Source organism: Balaenoptera acutorostrata, chromosome 8 (assembly GCF_949987535.1).
Source record: "Balaenoptera acutorostrata chromosome 8, mBalAcu1.1, whole genome shotgun sequence".
In the NCBI taxonomy this organism is placed as follows: Eukaryota; Metazoa; Chordata; class Mammalia; order Artiodactyla; family Balaenopteridae; genus Balaenoptera; species Balaenoptera acutorostrata.
The window spans coordinates 45,874,989-45,895,886 of NC_080071.1; the positions used below are offsets into that span (position 1 = coordinate 45,874,989).

General features: G+C 37.2%; 1 protein-coding gene across 1 annotated transcript in view; it reads left to right on the forward strand.

The window, feature by feature from the left end:
• The window catches only part of FSIP2 (fibrous sheath interacting protein 2), a 126,941-nt gene that overhangs the window by 72,983 nt on the left and 33,060 nt on the right, over window positions 1-20,898 (forward strand). Inside the window, exons 15-16 of the mRNA XM_057551396.1 lie at window positions 7,839-7,875; window positions 10,466-19,442. Coding sequence (XP_057407379.1) covers window positions 7,839-7,875; window positions 10,466-19,442 — 9,014 coding nt within the window. The remainder of the gene's footprint in view (window positions 1-7,838; window positions 7,876-10,465; window positions 19,443-20,898) is intronic.

The window sequence follows — 20,898 nt, forward strand, 5'->3', positions numbered from 1 at the left end:
GGACATTTAGGTTGCTTCCATGTCCTGGCTATTGTAAATAGAGCTGCAATGAACATTTTGGTACATGACTCTTTTTGAACTATGGTTTTCTCAGGGTATATGCCCAGTAGTGGGATTGCTGGGTCGTAGGGTAGTTCTATTTGTAGTTTTTTCAGGAACCTCCATACTGTTCTCCATAGTGGCTGTATCAATTTACATTCCCACCAACAGTGCAAGAGTGTTCCCTTTCCTTCACACCCTCTCCAGCATTTATTGTTTCTAGATTTTTTGATGATGGCCATTCTGACTGGTGTGAGATGATATCTCATTGTAGTTTTGATTTGCATTTCTCTAATGATTAATGATGTTGAGCATTCTTTCATGTGTCTGTTGGCAATCTGTATATCTTCTTTGGAGAAATGTCTATTTAGGTCTCCTGCCCATTTTTGGATTGGGTTGTTCGTTTTTTTGTTATTGAGCTGCATGAGCTGCTTGTAAATCTTGGAGATTAATCCTTTGTCAGTTGCTTTATTTGCAAATGTTTTCTCCCATTCTGATGGTTGTCTTTTGGTCTTGTTTATGGTTTCCTTTGCTGTGCAAAAGCTTTTAAGTTTCATTAGGCCCCATTTGTTTATTTGTGTTCTTATTTCCATTTCTCTAGGAGCTGGGTCAAAAAGAATCTTGCTGTGATGTATGTCATAGAGTGTTCTGCCTATGTTTTCCTCTAAGAGTTTAATAGTGTCTGGCCTTACACTTAGGTCTTTAATCCATTTTGAGTTTATTTTTGTGCATGGTGTCAGGGAGTGTTCTAATTTCATACTTTTACATGTATCTGTCCAATTTTCCCAGCACCACTTATTGAAGAGGCTGTCTTTTCTCCACTGTATATGCTTGTCTCTTTTATCAAAGATAAGGTGACCATATGTGCGTGGGTTTATCTCTGGGCGTTCTATCCTGTCCCATTGATCTATATTTCTGTTTTTGTGCAAGTACCAAACTGTCTTGATTACTGTAGCTTTGTAATATAGTCTGAAGTCAGGGAGCCTGATTCCCCCAGCTCCATTTTTCATTCTCAAGATTGCTTTGGCTATTCGGGGTCTTTTGTGTTTCCATACAAATTGTGAAATTTTTTGTTCTAGTTCTGTGAAAAATGCCAGTGGTAGTTTGATAGGGATTGCATTCAATCTGTAGATTGCTTTGGGTAGTAGAGTCATTTTCACAATGTTGATTCTTCCCATCCAAGAACATGGTATATCTCTCCATCTATTTGTATCATCTTTAATTTCTTTCATCAGTGTCTTATAATTTTCTGCATACAGGTCTTTTGTCTCCTTAGGTAGGTTTATTCCTAGATATTTTATTCTTTTTGTTGCAATGGTAAACGGGAGTGTTTTCTTAATTTCATTTTCAGATTTTTCGTCATTAGTGTATAGAAATGCAAGAGATTTCTGTGCATTAATTTTGTATCCTGCTACCTTACCAAATTCATTGATTAGCTCTAGGAGTTTTCTGGTAGCATCTTTAGGATTCTCTATGTATAGTATCATGTCATCTGCAAATACTGACAGCTTTACTTCTTCTTTTCCGATTTGGATTCCTTTTATTTCTTTGTCTTCTCTGATTGCTGTGGCTAACACTTCCAAAACTATGTTGAATAATGGTGGTGAGAGTGGGCAACCTTGTCCTGTTCCTGATCTTAGTGGAAATGGATTCCGTTTTTCACCATTGAGGACAATGTTGGCTGTGGGTTTGTCATATATGGCCTTTATTATGTTGAGGAAAGTTCCCTCTATGCCTACTTTCTGCAGGGCTTTTATCATAAATGGGTGTTGAATTTTGTCAAAAGCTTTCTCTGCATCTATTGAGATGATCATATGGTTTTTCTCCTTCAATTTGTTAATATGGTGTATCACATTGATTGATTTGCGTATATTGAAGAATCCTTGCATTCCTGGGATAAACCCCACTTGATCATGGTGTATGATCCTTTTAATGTGCTGTTGGATTCTGTTTGCTAGTATTTTGTTGAGGATTTTTCCATCTATGTTCATCAGTGATATTGGCCTGTAGTTTTCTTTCTTTGTGACATCTTTGTCTGGTTTTGGTATCAGGGTGATGGTGGCCTCGTAGAATGAGTTTGGGAGTGTTCCTCCCTCTGCAATATTTTGGAAGAGTTTGAGAAGGATAGGTGCTAGCTCTTCTCTAAATGTTTGATAGAATTCACCTGTGAAGCCATCTGGTCTTGGGCTTTTGTTTGTTGGAAGGTTTTTAATCACAGTTTCAATTTCAGTGCTTGTGATTGGTCTGTTCATATTTTCTATTTCTTCCTGGTTCAGTCTCGGCAGTTTGTGCATTTCTAAGAATCTGTCCATTTCTTCCAGGTTGTCCATTTTATTGGCATAGAGTTGCTTGTAGTAATCTCTCATGATCTTTTGTATTTCTGCAGTGTCAGTGGTTACTTCTCCTTTTTCATTTCTAATTCTATTCATTTGAGTCTTCTCCCTTTTTCTCTTGATGAGTCTGCCTAATGGTTTATCAATTTTGTTTATCTTCTCAAAGAACCAGCTTTTAGTTTCATTGATTTTTGCTATTGTTTCCTTCATTTCTTTTTCATTTATATCTGACTTGATCTTTATGATTTCTTTCCTTCTGCTAGCTTTGGGGTTTTTTTGTTCTTCTTTCTCTAATTGCTTTAGGTGCAAGGTTAGGTTGTTTATTCGAGATGTTTCCTGTTTCTTGAGGTAGGCTTGTATTGCTATAAACTTCCCTCTTAGCACTGCTTTTGCTGCGTCCCATAGGTTTTGGGTCGTCGTGTCTCCATTGTCATTTGTTTCTAGGTATTTTTTGATTTCCCCTTTGATTTCTTCAGTGATCACTTCATTCTTAAGTAGAGTATTGTGTAGCCTCCATGTGTTTGTATTTTTTACAGATCTTTTCCTGTAATTGATATCTAGTCTCATAGCGTTGTGGTTGGAAAAGATACTTGATACGATTTCAATTTTCTTAAATTTACCAAGGCTTGATTTGTGACCCAAGATATGATCTATCCTGGAGAATGTTCCATGAGCACTTGAGAAAAATGTGTATTCTGTTGTTTTTGGGTGGAATGTCCTATAAATATCAATTAAGTCCCTCTTCTTTAATGTATCATTTAAAGCTTGTGTTTCCTTATTTATTTTCATTTTGGATGATCTGTCCATTGGTGAAAGTGGGGTGTTAAAGTCCCCTACTATGATTGTGTTGCTGTCGATTTCCCCTTTTATGGCTGTTAGTATTTGCCTTATGTATTGAGGTGCTCCTATGTTGGGTGCATAAATATTTACAATTGTTATAGCTTCCTCTTGGATCGATCCCTTGATCATTATAGAGTGTCCTTCTTTGTCTCTTGTAATAGTCTTTATTTTAAAGTCTATTTTGTCTGATATGAGAATTGCTACTCCAGCTTTCTTTTGATTTCCATTTGCATGGAATATCTTTTTCCATCCCCTCACTTTCAGTCTGTATGTGTCCCGAGGTCTGAAGTGGGTCTCTTACAGACAGCATAGATATGGGTCTTGTTTTTTTATCCTTTCAGCCAGGCTATGTCTTTTGGTTGGAGCATTTAATCCATTACATTCAAGGTAATTATCAATACGTATGTTCCTATTACCATTTTCTTAATTGTTTTGGGTTTGTTTCTGTAGGTCTTTTTCTTCTCTTGTGTTTCCCGCCTAGAGGAGTTCCTTTAGCATTTGTTGTAAAGCTAGTTTCGTGGTGCTGAATTTTCTTGTCTTTTGCTTCTCTGTCAAATCTGAATGATATCCTTGTTGGGTAGAGTAATCTTGGTTGTAGGTTTTTCCCTTTCAACACTTTAAGTATTTCCTGCCACTCCCTTCTGGCTGGCAGAGTTTCTGCTGAAAAATCAGCTGATAACTTTATGGGGATACCCTTGTATGTTATTTGTTGCTTTTCCCTTGCTGCTTTTAATGTTTTTTCTTAGAATTTAATTTTTGTTAGTTTGATTAATATGTTTCTTGGTGTGTATCTCCTTGTGTTTATTCTGTATGGGACTCTCTGTGCTTCCTGGACGTGGGTGCCTATTTCCCATGTTAGGGAAGTTTTCAACTATAATCTCTTCAAATATTTTCTCAGACCCTTTCTCTTTCTCTTCTTCTTCTTGGAACCCCTATAATTCAAATGTTGGTGCATTTAATGTTGTCCTAGAGGTTTCTGAGACTGTCCTCATTTCTTCTCATTCTTTTTTCTTTATTCTGCTCCTCAGCAGTGATTTCCACCATTCTATCTTCTAGCTCACTTATTTGTTCTTCTGCTTCAGTTATTCTCTTATTGATTCTTTCTAGTGTATTTTTCACCTCAGTTATTATGTTGTTCATCACTGTTTATTTGTTCTTTAGTTCGTCTACGTCCTTGTTAAACATTTCTTGTATTTTCTCGATCCGTACCTCCATGCTATTTCTGAGATTTTGGATCATCTTTACTGTCATTACTCTGAAATATTTTTCAGGTAGCTTGCCTATTTCCTCTTTATTTATTTGGTCTTGTAGTTTTTTACCTTGCTTCTTCATCAGTAACATATTTTTTTGTCATCTCATTTTTTTTGATGGGTGGGGCTATGTTCTTCTCTTACTGGTTGTTCGGCCTGAGGCATCCAGCACTGGAGTTTGCAGGCAGTTGGGTAGAGCTGGGTCTTGGTGCCAAGATGAGGACCTCCCGGAGAGCTCACAGCAATGAATATTCCTTGGGGTCTGAGGTTCTCTGTTAGTCCAGTGGCTTGGACTCAGTGCTCCCACCACAGGAGCTAAGATCTGACCCCTGGCCTGGGAAACCAAGATCCTGCAAGCTGCATGGCACAGCCAAAAAAAAAAAAAAAAAAATTGGCAACAAACAAAAAGGAGAACAACAAAGAATAAAAAATAAAATTAGAATTAAAAAATACATTAGAAAAAATAAAAATATAACTGAAACAACAACAAGGCAAAACCAAACCACAACAGCAACCAAAAATAAAACAGGGCCAGAAAAGACCTCAGTGGGGGGTCGGGGATTAGGCAAGGGGGACAGGGCATAGGCTCAGGACTGGCATGCCAGAAAAGGCCTTGGGGGATTGGGGGACAGGGCCTAGGCTTAGCGCAGCCAGGGGGCGAAGGTTTAGGCTTGGGACCCCAGGGCCCTGAGCCAATGGGGAAAATGCTGGCCGTGTTCCCTTCTGATCCCCCAAAAGTCTCTCCCCATCCCTGCTGATCCCCTCTCCATGTGTGGGCCCCTCTGAGCATGGGAACTTCCCCCTTACCCCAGCCTCTCAGGGGCACGAGTCCTGTCTTACCTCTACTTGCTATTTTCTTAATTTTGGGGGGTTTGTTTATGTAGGTTTTTTTTCTTCCCTTCCTCTTCTCTTCTCTTGTGATTTGATGACTATCTTTAGTGTTGGATTCCTTTTTCTTTTGTGTGTATCTATTGTAGATACAGTTACCATGAAGTTTTGATAAAGAAGTCTATATATATGCAAGGTTGTTTTAAGTTGCTGGTCTCAATTTCAAATGCATTTCCAATATATCATGCATTTATACTCTCTTCTTCTCACGACTGATGGTTTTGATATCATATTTGTGTGTGGATGATTTCCTACCTTTATTGTATGTTTGCCTTTACTGGTGAGCTTTTCCATTTGTACTTTTCTTGTTTTTAGTTGTAGCCTTTTCTTTTCCTCCTAGAGAAGCTCCTTTAGCATTTTTCATAAAGCTGGTTTGGTGGTGCTGAATTCTCTTAACTTTTGCTTGTCTGTAAAGCTTTTGATTCCTCTGTCAAATCTGAATGAAAGCCTTGCTGGTTTGAGTATTCTTGGTTGTACATTTTTCCCTTTCTTCACTTTACATATATCATACCACTCCCTTCTGGCCTGACTTTCTGTGTTTGTAGTCTCCATTCTGCATGCTGCAGGATTGTAGTTCTTGCTTCTGGTGTCTGCCCCCTGGTGGGTGAGGTCGGTTCAGGGGCTCATGCAGGCTTCTTGGCGGGAGGGACTGGTACCTGCCCACTTTGGGTGGAACTGGGTCATGTCCCTCTGGTGGACAGGCCTGTGTCAAGGGGCTCAGGAGGACTTTAGCCAGCCTGTCTGTTGGTGGGTGGGGCTGTGTTCCCATCCTGTTGGTTTTCTGGCCTGAGGCATCTCAGCACTTGAACCTGCAGGCTAATGGGTGGGGCCAGGTCTCAGTGCCAAAATGGTGACCTTTGGGAGAGCTCATGCTGAGGAATTTTCCCAGGGGCCTCTGCCACCAGTGTTCTTGCCCCCGAAGTGGGCCACAGCTGACCCCCAAGAGACACTCCAAGACCCACAGGTAGGTCTGGCCCAGATTCCTACAGAGTCACTGCTTTGCCCTGGGTCCCTGTGCACATGAAACCTTGTGTGCACCCTCCAAGAGTGGAGTCTCTGTTTCCCCCAGTCCTATGGAGCTCCTGCACTCAAGCCCCACTGGCCTTCAAACCAAATGCTCTGGGGGCTCCTCCTCCTGACGCCAAACCCCCAGGCTGGGGAACCTGATGTGTGACTCAGAACTCTCAGTCCTGTGGGAGAACCTCTGTGATATAATTAGTTTCCAGTTTGTGGGTTGCCAACCTGGTGGGTATGGAATTTGATTATATTATGAAAGCATCCCTTCTACCATCTTTTTGTGGCTTCTTCTTTGTCTTTGGATGTAGAATATCTTTTTTGATAGGTTCCAGTCTTTTCTGTCGATGGTTGTTCAGCCATTAGTTGTGTTTTTGGTGTTTTCATGAGAGAAGGTGAGCTCAAATCCTTCTACTCGGCCATCTTGCCACCCTTCTGAAGGAACCCATTTAACTGTATACATGTTCTTCTGAGATCTTGGGAGAACACAGTTGATGAGTAAGCTATCACTGTCCAAGTTTGTTTCCTCTGCCTGTGGTCTTCTTCACAGGTCAGTGATGCTCACTGCTATTGGAGCAGGATCCCAGCTCTCATCACTGCACAACATGAACTCAGTGTCTAATTTTATAATGTAAAGTAAAGTACAGGCCTAGAAAAAGTAAACAAGGTATATCAATTTTCTCTTAAGAAAGCAGGAAGAAGATAAGCAAAGGGCCTATGTTGAAATTTATGAAAATAAATATCTGAAATATACAAAAATAAATCAGAACTAAAGTCTCAGATCTTGTTTTATTAACTGTGTGTTATTCTATATTTTTCATTGAGTTCTTTAATTTTTACAATTCAGAAAACTATGTTATTTCATTAGTATCATGATAAAAAATCTAATTAGAACACATGATAGAATATTGTCATACATAGAAAAGGGCTACTTCTAAATTGGTATTTAATATGGCTCGAAATTTATGATTTTAACCCATAGTTATTAAATAGTCACCTTAATTCCTTACTACTGTTTGATGAGAGTGTGGGTAGGACTATGGGATTTGAAAGGGTAAGTTAAGGATTATCCGGAAGCTCTGGTCAGATTGTCTTGCCACCTCATGCTGCCTTTTAGCAAACAGAAAGGACTATCTCACTGTCTCCCTCCAAGTCTGTGTCCTTCCCCAGAGAACCTCAAAGCAGGAATGGTTAACATGGGTCAGAATTGGAATTTTCAAATAGACATATTTTTTATGCAGCAGCCACAATTCTACTCCTCTGAGTAATGAATCATGTGGGCCAAAATCAAAGAAGGAAGAGAAATAGGTGGTGGGGGTGGACAATAAAAAAGTTTATTCTTTTGAATTTCTTTTAAAAATCTCTTAGATACAAAGAGAAGAAACTGATTCACTGATTAGAAGTTTTGGAAAAAGCTACATAAATTCTTGACCCTAAGTAATAACTAAATCATCAACCTTTCTTGACTTTACAGACAACAGAATCTCCTACAAAACTGCTTGCAAGAAAAAGTATGTATCATAAAACTCATTGATAAAGCAGCATATTAACTATACTCTTGTATGTGTCATAATAGGAAAAAAACTATGAATCAAACAATGAGTAATCATTTATTGATATTAGTGTCCCTCTTTGACCTTTTTTTCTTCTTTAATAAGTTTACTTTAAGTTAATTCTTAGATTTTACAGTAGTCTAAAGTTCTCATCAAAATATAATTTTGGCTCTTCAGGAAGATGTCTCATGGGGATAAGCAGGAAGTCAGGGAAGGGTCATTAAGGGACCTAGCCATCAAATAATCATAAACCCAGTCTGTCATGGGAAGCCATTAACAGAATCACTTCACAGACTTGGCTGATGAGTTGGGATGCCTGGGTTTGTCTCTAGCCAGTTTTGTGGGAAGCACCCCAGTCACATAAAAAGGACCTGGTCACCTATGAGCTGAGACTTGGATAAGAGGGTATTTTTATAAGGCCTAATTCTGGATCCAGTCAGACCAGTTAGGAAAGAGAGAGAGGTTTGAAAACAACATATATTCTGACATACTTTTTCACATGAACTCAATTCATAGAACATGTAGCAAAATGAAAACTTTTGATTCAAGAGAATATTTCTCAGTTTAATATTATAATGGAAAGCAACTGCAAACTAGGTTCTATTTATCGTATTTTACTACATAGAAAATTTTAGGAATATCTTTCATATATCAAGGTTGGAAACTTCTTCTCATACCTAGCCTAAGAGTAATAATGTAGGTCTACTGTTTATTATCTCTGGTACTAAGAAAAATAATATATATTAAATGTCTTAGTTTATATGTCATAGTAGATTAGAACAGTTGCTTTGTTCTTAAAATATTTGCTTTTGGATGTGATTATATAAGTATTATATGACATACGCTATCACCCAAAATATGTTTTTCAGACCACTAGCCATTGTCTGTATAATAAATGCAAAAATGTATTAGGAGATTCAGGGATTAGAGCAGAATAAAATGGCTTTCCTTGGGGTGCCCCTAAACAGTCTTTAATGTGTCAGGAGAGAGTATGCTACATAGGTGTTAACTTATCTTTCAATGTTGGCCTGAAATGGGAATAATTCTAACTAACTTAAGGCAATATTTTGGGTGTGAACAGCCCCATTACAGGAATCCTATTGTTTATCCTCCTGTCTACATGCCAGCCTTCCAGGCTTTGCTGCCAATTACTTGTGTTTATTGCTTTTTATGTTTTAAGAGTAATAACAATTTAAAACATACTATTAGTTTATTATAGGCAAGAGGATGTTTTGCGAGTCCAAAATATATTTTCAGGGGTTTCCCTGGTGGTGCAGTGGTTGAGAATCTGCCTGCCAATGCAGGAGACGCGGGTTTGAGCCCTGGCCCGGGAAGATCCCCCATGCCATGGAGCAACTAAACTACTAAGCCTGCGCTCTGGAGCCTATGAGCCACAACTACTGAGCCCACGCACCACAACTACTGAAGCCTGTGCACCTAGAGCCCATGCTCTGCAACAAGAGAAGCCACCGCAGTGAGAAGCCTGCGCACTCCAATGAAGAGTAGCCCGTACTTGCTGCAGCTAGAGAAAGCCCACACACAGCAATGAAGACCCAATGCAGCCAAAAATAAATAAATAAAATAAATAAATTAAAAAATATTTTTTTCAGTACATAATTTGAGGTATATAGAAACAGATAGATAGATTTTGTTTCTACTGCTGGTCCAGTTTAAATGTAGGACAGCACCACTGACCACTAAGGAAACTGTCATACAAATCTGGTCCCTGAGTTCTTATTTGCAGCTCAAAATGAGGGATTCTCCAACACCTATTCTTGCTCAGCCCTCCTGACTCTTTGAGACTCAGTTCTAGATTGCCCTTGTTTTCAATCTAAATTCATTTGTTCCCTCAGTGCATCACCTTTTCTCAGCCTTCTTAAGACAGTGTCCACTGATACTTTTTTGTTGGATACAAAGCCATTCAATCTCTGTAAAGCATGAACTTTTTTGTTGCCTATCAAATGATTCTTAGCAATTAGCTGTAGTCATTTCCATATATACACATCACAGGCTTACCCCTGCAGCAGGGAAGGGGAGGAGAGATGGCTTCTTTTCCATCCTTACATCTTAGGTAGACAGATGCCTCTGAAGGCACCCAAATGTTTTGACTGCATCTGTTTGAGAAATGCTTTGTTAGAAATAATCTGGTTCATTTTAAAGTAATTTTGCTGGGTTGTAGACACCATGTTTCTTCTTGCCAAAATACTTGCCTGTAATGTGCCTGGATAGCAAGTTAGTGATTTTTTTGTTTTTAAACCAGAAATTCATTTATCCTAGCAATAAATGTTGGGGGGGAGAAAAAACTTCTGAGGGAATGGGAGTCAAATGGAAACTTATACAAAAAGTATTTTACTGTAGCACAGAATAAACCAACTTGAAATTAATTTGAAATTCTAAATAGATTTTCTTTCACTGTGTTCTTTTTATAATGATGATGGTATCAAGCTATGCATTGTTTGACATAAAAAATTAAATGTTATCCTCTGTCCCAGAATACAGTAAGTTGTTAACATGATTTTCTTTTCATTCCTGCTTGCCTCTTTTCCAGGTAACTTCTGGGGAACTGAATAGCATAATTCAGAATATAATGACCTGGGTTGTGGCTACAGTGACCAGTATATTATACCCAGCCATCACAAAGTATGAAGAAAGGTTGAAAAATAATGCATACCCAGTGTCTGATGACTCCATCCTCTCTTCAGATAGTTCGAGTTTTTGTAGCACATGCAGTGAAGAGTTTACATATGGAAGCTACACATCTGCAACAACTAAAACACTTCAGGGAGAGCCCTGTTCACTTGCAGTTGACATATCAGTAAGGCGACCAGCCACACCTTCAAAACCACCATCTGCCCATGTGGAAAGAACAGTTGTGGGAAAAACATATCACATTAAAGGACAACCTATAACATCTGAACTAAAATATAATAAAACAAGCATGATATATACATACCCTAAGCTCAGAAGTTGTAAATCTGATAGTCACCTTCTAGCATCATTTGAAACGGGCACAAAAAAGTCAAAGGATGCTACCACTGAAACAGATGGCTTAGAGAGTCCATTGTTTTCTGATCAAAAAACAAAAGCCATGAATGAAATGAAGAGTTTAAAGAATGTTTTTGTTAACTTTAAGTGTCGCTTAAAAGGGGAAACTGAATTGATTTTGGAAAGCATTTTTCAAGAAATAATGTCTGATTTAACACAGGGCATTCCTTCTATTTCTTCTGTTACTGCTGAAGTTTTTGTTGACCAAAGTGAGCCTGAAAAAGGAGACTTGGTTTCTAATGCTGATATCTGCTCAGTAGCTTCAGAGATTGTGGAAAATATGCTTGAGAAGCTACAGTCTGCAGTTGAGAAAAAATGTATCCAGATATTTTCACAAGAAGATTTGTCAGTCAACATTAAACCAAGCTTAACATCCAGTGGAGAATCTCTCACTCCATCATATGGAAAACCTTTAATAGATTCACTGCCTCATACTGTGGAACCCATGTGTGATATTGCGGAGGATATGGTGCATGCCATTTTAGAAAAGCTGATGACTCTTGCATCTTGCAAGCAATATGAACTTCCTCATCTTGAAGATGCAGCTAAACTTTCCTATCAGCAACATATGGCAGACCCAACATATATGCGCCTTATAAAAGCCAACAAAAAGAAATGTAGTCCTGAACTTGATGCAGCTAATTTAATTGTTAAAGAAGAAATACAAAATTTAATGTCAAATATTTTTTCCCAGTCCTCTTTGGTTGGCTATATAGAGGAAGCAATCAGCACGATACTAGGACATGTACAAACCGAACTTAATAATGAGAGACTTATTGCATCTGATGAAACAGTAGTACTCCTTAAGCTGCTCGATGATATCTTTACTCAGTTACATCAGGAACCAGTAAAAGCAGATAATCAAAAATGTAGACACTCTAGACTGAGAAGTCCTTCGGACACTGAAGTAAAGTACAGACTAACTGGCACTAGATTATCTAATGGTCCTGGGTCTGGAAGACCATTTCCACCTATTAATGTTCCTGGCATGGTCCTTTATTCTGAAGATGATAATGAAGAAATAGACAAAATTGTGGGAAATGTGCTTGATTCATCTTTTAAAGATGAAAAAGCAAAATCACAAGAACAGATTCCTGAGCATTGGTTTACAGAAAGAAACACTTGTCTTGAATACAAAAGAAATAGCAAACAACCTACAAAGCCTGCTTCTCCAAGAAGCAAAATTGCATTTCACGATCGGAAGTTAAAGACTGAGCTACCATTTTTTGAGAATAAAATTTTAAAGGAAAATCCCTGTTTAAATAAAGACATTTTGTTTTTCAGCCAAGATCAAAAGCATCAAATACACAAGGCTTCAGAAAACATAGTTAAAAGTATTTTAACGGAAATGCTCAAGGACGTATCTTCTATTCCTCCTGGTCACTTAGACAGTAAAACTGGCAAAGAAGCTTCAGTTCTTGTTTCAGAAAAACCTCAAGGACTGTCACATCAAGAATGGATGGACCAGATGTTTTCTGTGTCAGAAATTAGTGCAGTGGCTCAAGAAATAACAGATGCTGTATTAAATATACTTCATAAGGCAAGCTGCATTCCCAATACCACCAAAAGTTCCATTTCATCGTCAGTTCATCAAACTTCTCTAGAGAGTCCTGACACTCTCCACATGGTCAAAGAAGCACCAAATCAAAAGCCATTAAAAATATGGTTCAAGAGTGAAAAGAAAATGAAATATTTATCTTCACTCGATGTAGATCCTGCAAAGCCTTCCCTGTTAAAATCTGAAGAAAGTGAACCTAAGCCTATAGATGACATTACTGATAAGATCATTAATGCAGTTTTTAAAAGGCTGAAGTTATTTGTTTGTCCAAAATTGCAAATGGGCTTCAAACCTTCACTTGCAGAGCAATCTTCATTACAATCTCAACTTAGTACTTATACAACTAAAGTGGTAAACATTGTTTTGCATGCTATCCAGAATGAACTGGAACTCAATAAAAACCTAAATCTTAGGGAAACAGACCATACCAAATCCCTTACAGGTGAAGGATTTTTTACTGACACTGATAAATTAGAATCTCTTGTCTCAAATCTCAGTGATGACATTATGGCATCTCCATTATTAACTTGCATTTGTGAAATATTATCAAGTGGACATTCAGATCAAAGCAATATTTCACTCCCTTCAGATAATCCAAAGCCTATGACATCATGCAGATCTGATAATGTTGATAAAGGGAATATTTTGCCAAGTGGACAGGATAAGAAAACTTTTTACAAATTCTTAGCTACTCCATGTGCTCTCCATAGTGTCATTAGTGAAAAAGATCTCAAAGAGAATTCCAGATTGCAAGTGTTAGATAATATTGGGGAAACACTCTATGAAATGTTATGCAAGCTCATAGGAGCCCACCCTCACTGTCAACCATCTTGTAGTAACCTAAGCAGAGAGAAGACAAATGAGAATCAGCAAACAGCCACTGAAATGCAGTCTAATATTCAGCTCATTTCCACAACAATTTTGGAATATATCCTTGCAAAATTATGTAGTGTTGACATGGATAGTAGTTCTGTAAGTTCAGGATTTAAAGCTGTCTCAGAGTCTCTTGATATTGACAGCCTATCGTTTACTTCAATTATTGAGGAAATGGCCAAGTGCACTGACATAATCTCCAGCATAGTTTCCAGGATGGTTCAGAAGGGTAATAAAGAGATGACTAAAAGCAAGGAAAAATCTATTGCTCCTAAGTCTTCCAAAACAGGGAGCACAAAAGAAATTCATTCTAATAAACTGAAAGCTGTGGCTTCAGATATTCTTAATATGGTTTTTGCTAAACTAGAAGGGTTTGCCAATGGAAATTTAGAAACTCTGGGGGCTTCTATCAATGATGGAAATAAAAGAAGCAGTAAGGTGGACTTGGAATGTGAAAGTCCCAGTGTTTTCACGGACACACATGAAGAACTATTGCAGTCTGCTTTATACACGCATGCAAAGAAGGTATCAAGTGCTATTTTGAAAGCTATTCAAACAGAATTAAATATGAACTCATTAGATTTGAGGACAAGTATGGAAACACCACCACCTGACAAACAAATGCTCGAGAATATAGTCAGTTTAATTTTAGATGCAGTATCCTCAGATATGCTTAATGAAACTGAATCTGAAGAGAGAGGCATTCAAACTTATAGATACAGGCCAACCTATGGAAATTTTCTTCCTGGTGGAGCTGAATCAGATTCATTTCTAGAAGATGCTGCAAATACAGAGAAAGAATTCATTGGAGAGAGAAGATCACTTAGAGAAGAAACTAAATCAGATTCTCTTCAACAATGTGTTCTAGAAAGAACCTTAAACAAAATTGAAGTGAAACTCAAAGAACCACAGAAATCTCCAATTGTTCCCATTATAAGAAATATTTTGAATGAAATTTTTCAAAGTGCTTTGGTCAGTCAATTAAATGTGCTTTCTCTCTCCCACTCCTATTTAAGTGGCATCCCTCACAATGTTGAAGAGACAATTGCTCAAAAATCTGTTCAATTTATAGATAAAATGATGGTGTCTGAAGCAGATGTAACCATAGTGGCAGATGATGTTGTTAGAACTGTGTTTCATAAACTTTATTCAGCTGCTATGACAGGGAGAAATGCAAGTGAAAACAGGTATGAAACCATCACCTTTTCAACAAATGTTTCTTTTCATGAACACACCAGTGGAGGAGAAAAGCCCTCCATCACTGTGCCAAACAAGAATCCATATACTCTTCAGTCCAGATTCAGTGTTGACAAACAGGCTAAAGTAAACACAGTTGAAGATATTGTACAGACAATATTAATAAGTTTAGAAACTTTTGCTACTTCCAAAGTACAATCTCTCTTTTGTCCCCAGATCAACTTCACAGTTCCAATGGCTTTACCTATTCAGCAGGATAAGAGTACATTAAGCAAAGCATTATCAGCCAAAGATTTGTATTCTGATGATCAATTTTCCTGTCGCTCAGTGGATCATATTATGTCAGAAAAGACCAACTCATTATATCAAGTCTCTTTGAATAAATTAAATACATACGCAACAGAAGTGGCCAGAAAAATTTTACAAGGAATCAAACATGAATTAGATAAAGAAAGGGAAAATTCTTTCTTAACTCATAACATTGTGGTTTCTGAAAGTATTGCAAGTCAAATTGTTAACACAGTGTTAGATATTGTATCATCTAAAGGAAAATGTGACAAAAACAATTCTGACAAAGAGATTAATTCAGATCAGCAAGAAGGTATTATTGAAAAGCTGTTTATTAAGACTGAGTATCAAAAAGTACTTCAGTTTCAAATACAAGATACCATTGAAAGCATCTTATGTGATATTTATGAAAAACTACTGTATCAGAATAATCTCTCATTTGCCACACCCACTTTGAAATGTAGCATAGCTGGCAAACATTCCAGAGCAAATTCTGAAATGTTCATTGAGGATGCAAATAAGATTCTTCCAAATTTTTCAGTTCCTAACTCAGATATCATTTTGATATCCAATGATATAGTAGATATTGTTCTTCATAATCTCAGTTCTGCTGTCACACTTAGCATAAATTCAAAGGATCCTACTTCTACAAGATTGCCTCTGACCTTCTGTGATATGTTTCCAAAAGCAGAGTGTCAACAGCCTCTTCTTATGGAGTCAAAAAGTGAAAGAAAAACAGAGCATTTTCCATCTTCAAAAAATCTGAAATCAGCTTATGCTAATGATACTCATATAACTATAGTAGAGAAAGAAGACCCCAAGAAATCTGTTCCTGACCCATGTCAGGAAAGTGCTGACTTCATTACTAAAACTATTTTCAATCGGTTAGAATCATTTGCCACAGAAAGAATGGATTTGTTAATTACTCTTGCTTTCCAGCCTAAAGAAAAGTCATTTCTGAGCCCAGAACTGGAAAACTGTAGACGAGATGACAGCATCTTTCGTGAATCAAGCCAGGTGGAATCAAATGTGAATATTCTGAAAATATCAAATGAAACTGTTCTCAGTGAAGAGCTCACAGATTTCACTTTTACCAGTTACAGAGAAAAACTTGGATCTACAATTCATCTATCACAAGCTAGTCTTAAGGAATATGCTGACGTCATTGCCAGTGCCATTTTGAAGCTGATTAAAAATGACTTAGACCTCAAAATCCAAAAGATGCATCCATACCCAAACAACATTTCATTCCAAGAAATCACCACTGTGAGTGAAATTGTCAACAGTATCTTAAAGATTTTATATAATAAAAGATCTGTAAAGGAAATCAGTTTTTACTCAAAGGACAATCGTAACTTATTTTCACAACTAACTGCATCAAATGAAATATCACTGGGACAAAGAGCTCAGGAAACACACACCAAACTGTCTCTGTTTTCAAAGTATCCACTAGAACAAAACCAAATGGCATTGGAAAGGGAAAGCCAGAGAATTGTTCTAGAAGAAATATTTATGAAAAATGAAGAATCAAAACAAAAAGAAAGAACTGTATTATTCAGTGCAGTGAAAGAAGTTTTAAGTAAAGTGTGTCAAAGAGTAATGGAAATCATAGGTCATTTGCCTTCATTTAATGAAATCCCCCACTTTATGTCTAGCTCTAAAATTAAAACATTAGACATAACACAAAAAAACTTCTTTCAATCCCATATTAACAGTGTAGCAAGTGACATAATTGAAAGCGTTTTGGGGAAAATGTACTCTGTAGTTGTGACATCGTTATATGAAAGTAATAAAGTACAAGCAACTGACAAAAATATTTTATCAAAGAAATCATCATGCATCAGAGAAACTACACAAGCAGGAATAGGAAGTAATCTCACTAACTATATGCTACCACAGGTTTATCCTTATGCAGGCAGTCAAAATGTCTCTCTGTTGGAAAAAACTTTTTTACAATATTCACCATTAAAAGTGGGGAAGGATTTAGTCCAAATGGTTCTCAATAAGATCACAAATTTTGCCTCACTTTATCTAGAAGAGGCCCTGTCCCATAAAGGTTGTTCTGTTGAGTTGCAACCTCTAAGGCTACACACTTCTAAACTGAGCCCTAAGGGCAACCCTAAGCCAGGTTTTAAAACAAGTTTAAAAGCAAGATCAAAAGTTACTCCTTTGCCTAAATTTAGAGCAAAACCACACCTAGGACCTAGTCGTACTAAGGCCAAAAGCAAGACTAAATTAGGTCCTAGAGAGAAGACTCCAAAAGGCACCTGGTCCAAGACTGCCATTGGGCTGCCACACATCCTACCAACGGGAGATGCCAAAAACTTACTGCAAGTGAAGTTGCCTACTTCAGAACTAAAAATGTATGCCAAGGATATAATAAGTAATATCCTGAAAACAACTGTTAAAGAATTTGAAAAGGTGATGCAAATTAGAGCAATGGTAAGTGATAAAGCTTTACCATCCAATCAAATCATGGCAGCAAATAAAATAGTTAGTACGGTTTTGCAAGGATTATATGCTACAAATAACCAAAATTTGGCTAATCCTATCATATTCTGTCATCTGGATGATCCCAAACTTTCACAGGGGAATATAGGTGCAGAGTCTCTTGCCAAACCACAAGCATGTTTTTACTTGGAAAATGTTTCTTCACAGTTAGAACAGATTTTTCCTAAAGAAGGTATATTTAAAAAAATGTTTGACAAATGGCAAGCAGAATCAAATGACGTGGAAAATGAAAAATGTAAGCTCTTGATGATAGCTGAAAATGGTTTGACTGAAATTTCAATAAAAGCAAAAGAATTAGAATATTCTCTTTCACTTTTAAATTTGCCACATCTTGAGGATTGTGAAAACAGGTTTCATAGTTGTTTTAAGGGAGCTTCTATGAGAGCTGAAGACACCAAAGCACAAATTAATATGTTTGGAAAGGAAATTGTTGAAATGCTATTTGAAAAATTACAGCTGTGCTTTTTATCCCAAATGCCCACCCCACGTGGTAAAGAAACTCCAGCAAGTAGGAAAGAACACATTACTACTAAAAGTAAATATGGTTTTCCAACCAAGGACATCCTCAGCAATGAACCAATATATAACGCTAAAACCGAAGACCAAAGTCCTTTGGGCTCTAGCAACCAAATTATTCGAGAAATTGTAGAAAGGATTTTAAACCTGTTAGAGTCATTTGTAGACTTACAGTTTAAACATATCTCTAAATATGAGTTTTCTGAAGTAGCGAAAATGCCTGTAGAAAACCTTTTTCCTGTCCAACAGAGACTATTAAGCAAAAAGATGTTGCCAAAATTACAACCACTAAAAAAGTTTTCTGATGAATCCAAGTTAAGTACTGTTATTTCCAAGGAAAATGTACAGAATACCCTTCTACAGTTTCATTCGTTCCATTCCGAGTTACTTACATATGCCATTAACATTGTCAGCGACATGCTTGGTATAATTAAGAGCAAGCTGGACAAAGAAATAAGCCAAGCAGAACCATCTTCAATTAGCATATTGAAAGAAAATTTTGCAGCAAGTGAGATAATTGGTACACTGATGGACCAGTGTACTCATTTCAATGAGTCTCTGATCAAAAACCTTCCAAAGGAAAGTTTGTTCCAAGGAGTAGAAAATACCTACATTGTTAATCAGGTTGAATTAGCAACTAATACGAAAATGCCCATGTCAAAGTTAAAGGCAGTAAGATTCGGGAATCATCCTCCACAAAGCAGTGTACCAGGTTCAGGGTTTTATTCAGAGGAAGATAAGAAAAAAAGGTATAAGTCTTCATCAAATTTACCCTTATATTCCAGAGCCTCTGTAGAAGACACAATTAGAAGCTCAGAGCCAATGGAAAGGCCTGATTCAGAAAACATACCATCATGCTCTAGAAACAAAGTACAAGACTTTAGCCCAAAGGAATCTGACTTGGGCTATTTTGATCAAGCTATGAAAGGAAATGGCTCCCTCCCGGAAGGGAGTGTCTTACAAAAACTGTTAAAGAAAGCAAATGAATCCACAGAAACAGCATTACAGCAAGTCATGTCATTCACAGAAATGAGAAAAGGTGAAAATCCAAGAGTGTTTCATTATGAGATCTCCAAACCAGTTGTTGAGCCAAACCAAATTCAGACAACTGTCTCTCCACTCAAAATTTGTTTAGCCGCAGAAAATATTGTCAGTACTGTGCTGTCAAGCTACGGCTTTCCAAGTCAACCACACATTAATGAAAGCACAGAAACAATGAAACCATTTTTCATATCAAAGCAAAACCCTTTGTCTGTAATATATGGTCAAAAGAATGAGGAGAAAAGTTTGCTTAGAATGTGGGATAAAAGAATCAGTTGTATACCTGAAGAAGAAAACAAAAAACCTGAAGCCAGCAGGGGAGATTTTTCTTTAATGCAAAAATGGGAAAATAAGAGTTACCTGAAGATAAAGACTCTGAAGGAAGTTGAAGTCATTGCTTTTGCTGATCATGAACTGGGTCCAAATGAAATTCATTTGGTAGCAAGACATGTCACCACATCTGTGGTCACATATTTCAAGAACTTTGAAACTAGAGGTAAGCAAGAATGGGCATAATTTAGAAAAAAACAGATATATTTAAAAGTGGGCATAATTTAGAAAAAATAGATATATTTAAAAGATCTCCTGTCCAAGAAGCTTCATTTACTGTTTTTCTGGAAATAGCCTTAGGAGGGTATTTAATTACTTCTTAATATATCAAGATACTAAAAAAAAAAAAAAAAAAATATGGTTTGAATCTGAAAAGGTCTGTCTCTCAATTTTCCATATCTGCAGATGAGAGAAAATGTGACTTTTTTAAAGCAGGGAATTTTGGTTGAACATGAGGTACGAGTTCCAAAGATCTTTTAAAGTTCTCATGCATGACTTCTTTATAATCATACCAAATGTACAGGTAACTGATGGAAGGTTGTGATTCAACTTTAACGTGTACAGTTGAAGTCGCTGCTATTATTAGTCACAGTGTATAAGAACAGTAGTGTTAAACATCTTATTTTGCTTGTATTCCAGTGTTATTAAATTCCTTTTAGGTGTAATACTCTAAACATATATTTAAATATATATTTTCATTCCCTTTTAAAAAATGCTTATCTGTATATGTTAGAGGTTGAACCATATGTGATAGCTATTTTCATATGTGAAAACCTATTATTGGAAAGTTCATAAAATTCAATCTAATAATCTATTATAGCCTTGAGCTGGATCAGTAATTCTAGTTGCCAATAATTAGTTGCTACGTTACCAGTCCAGATACATCACTTGCCCATCATTCAAATTGCAGAACACATACTATCAGTCCTACCTACCTGCACAATGAGGCCATTTCCTATACTTAAAACTGGTATGATTCAAGGTGGACAGTTGTGTGTCTGAAATTGCAAGCTTATAAGTAGAATTTCTTTAAGCACAGCCTAATTGAACTTAGAGAATAAGAAAAACAAAGCGAACAAGAGAAGATCCATGATTCCCTCCCATTGGTATTTGGCTCTTTCTATCACATCTCTTCTCTATTCCCAGACATGTCCGGGGCCTTCCAGCAATTTCACTCATGTTCCTTCCACATGGAGCACTCTTTCCTCCCTCCCTTCATCTCAACATGGCCAAAACCTGTCTAGCTGTCAAAGTTCAGCTTAAAGCCTCCCCTCTCCACTGAGTCTTGTCTGATTCCACATGCAGAGGTATAATAGGTTATTACATTCTGAGAAAGTTTTGTGAAAAAAAGAGTATGTAGCTCTGGCTACCACTCCAAGAAATCAACCATACCAAGTAGGTATATGATTTGCAGTACTCTGTTGAATAGCAGAATATAGTCCTGTGCCTGGCTGGGTTGGCCCATCATCTTTGTGACAAACTAATCTAGGGGTTAAAGTCCTGCTGATGTTACAGTCCATCCCTAACCTTTCTGAAGTGAGCACACTTTTATTTCAGTCAAGTTGTTATTGCAACACAACTCTTTAGCTTCCTAAAAGTAATACAAAACATTATATGTTTGA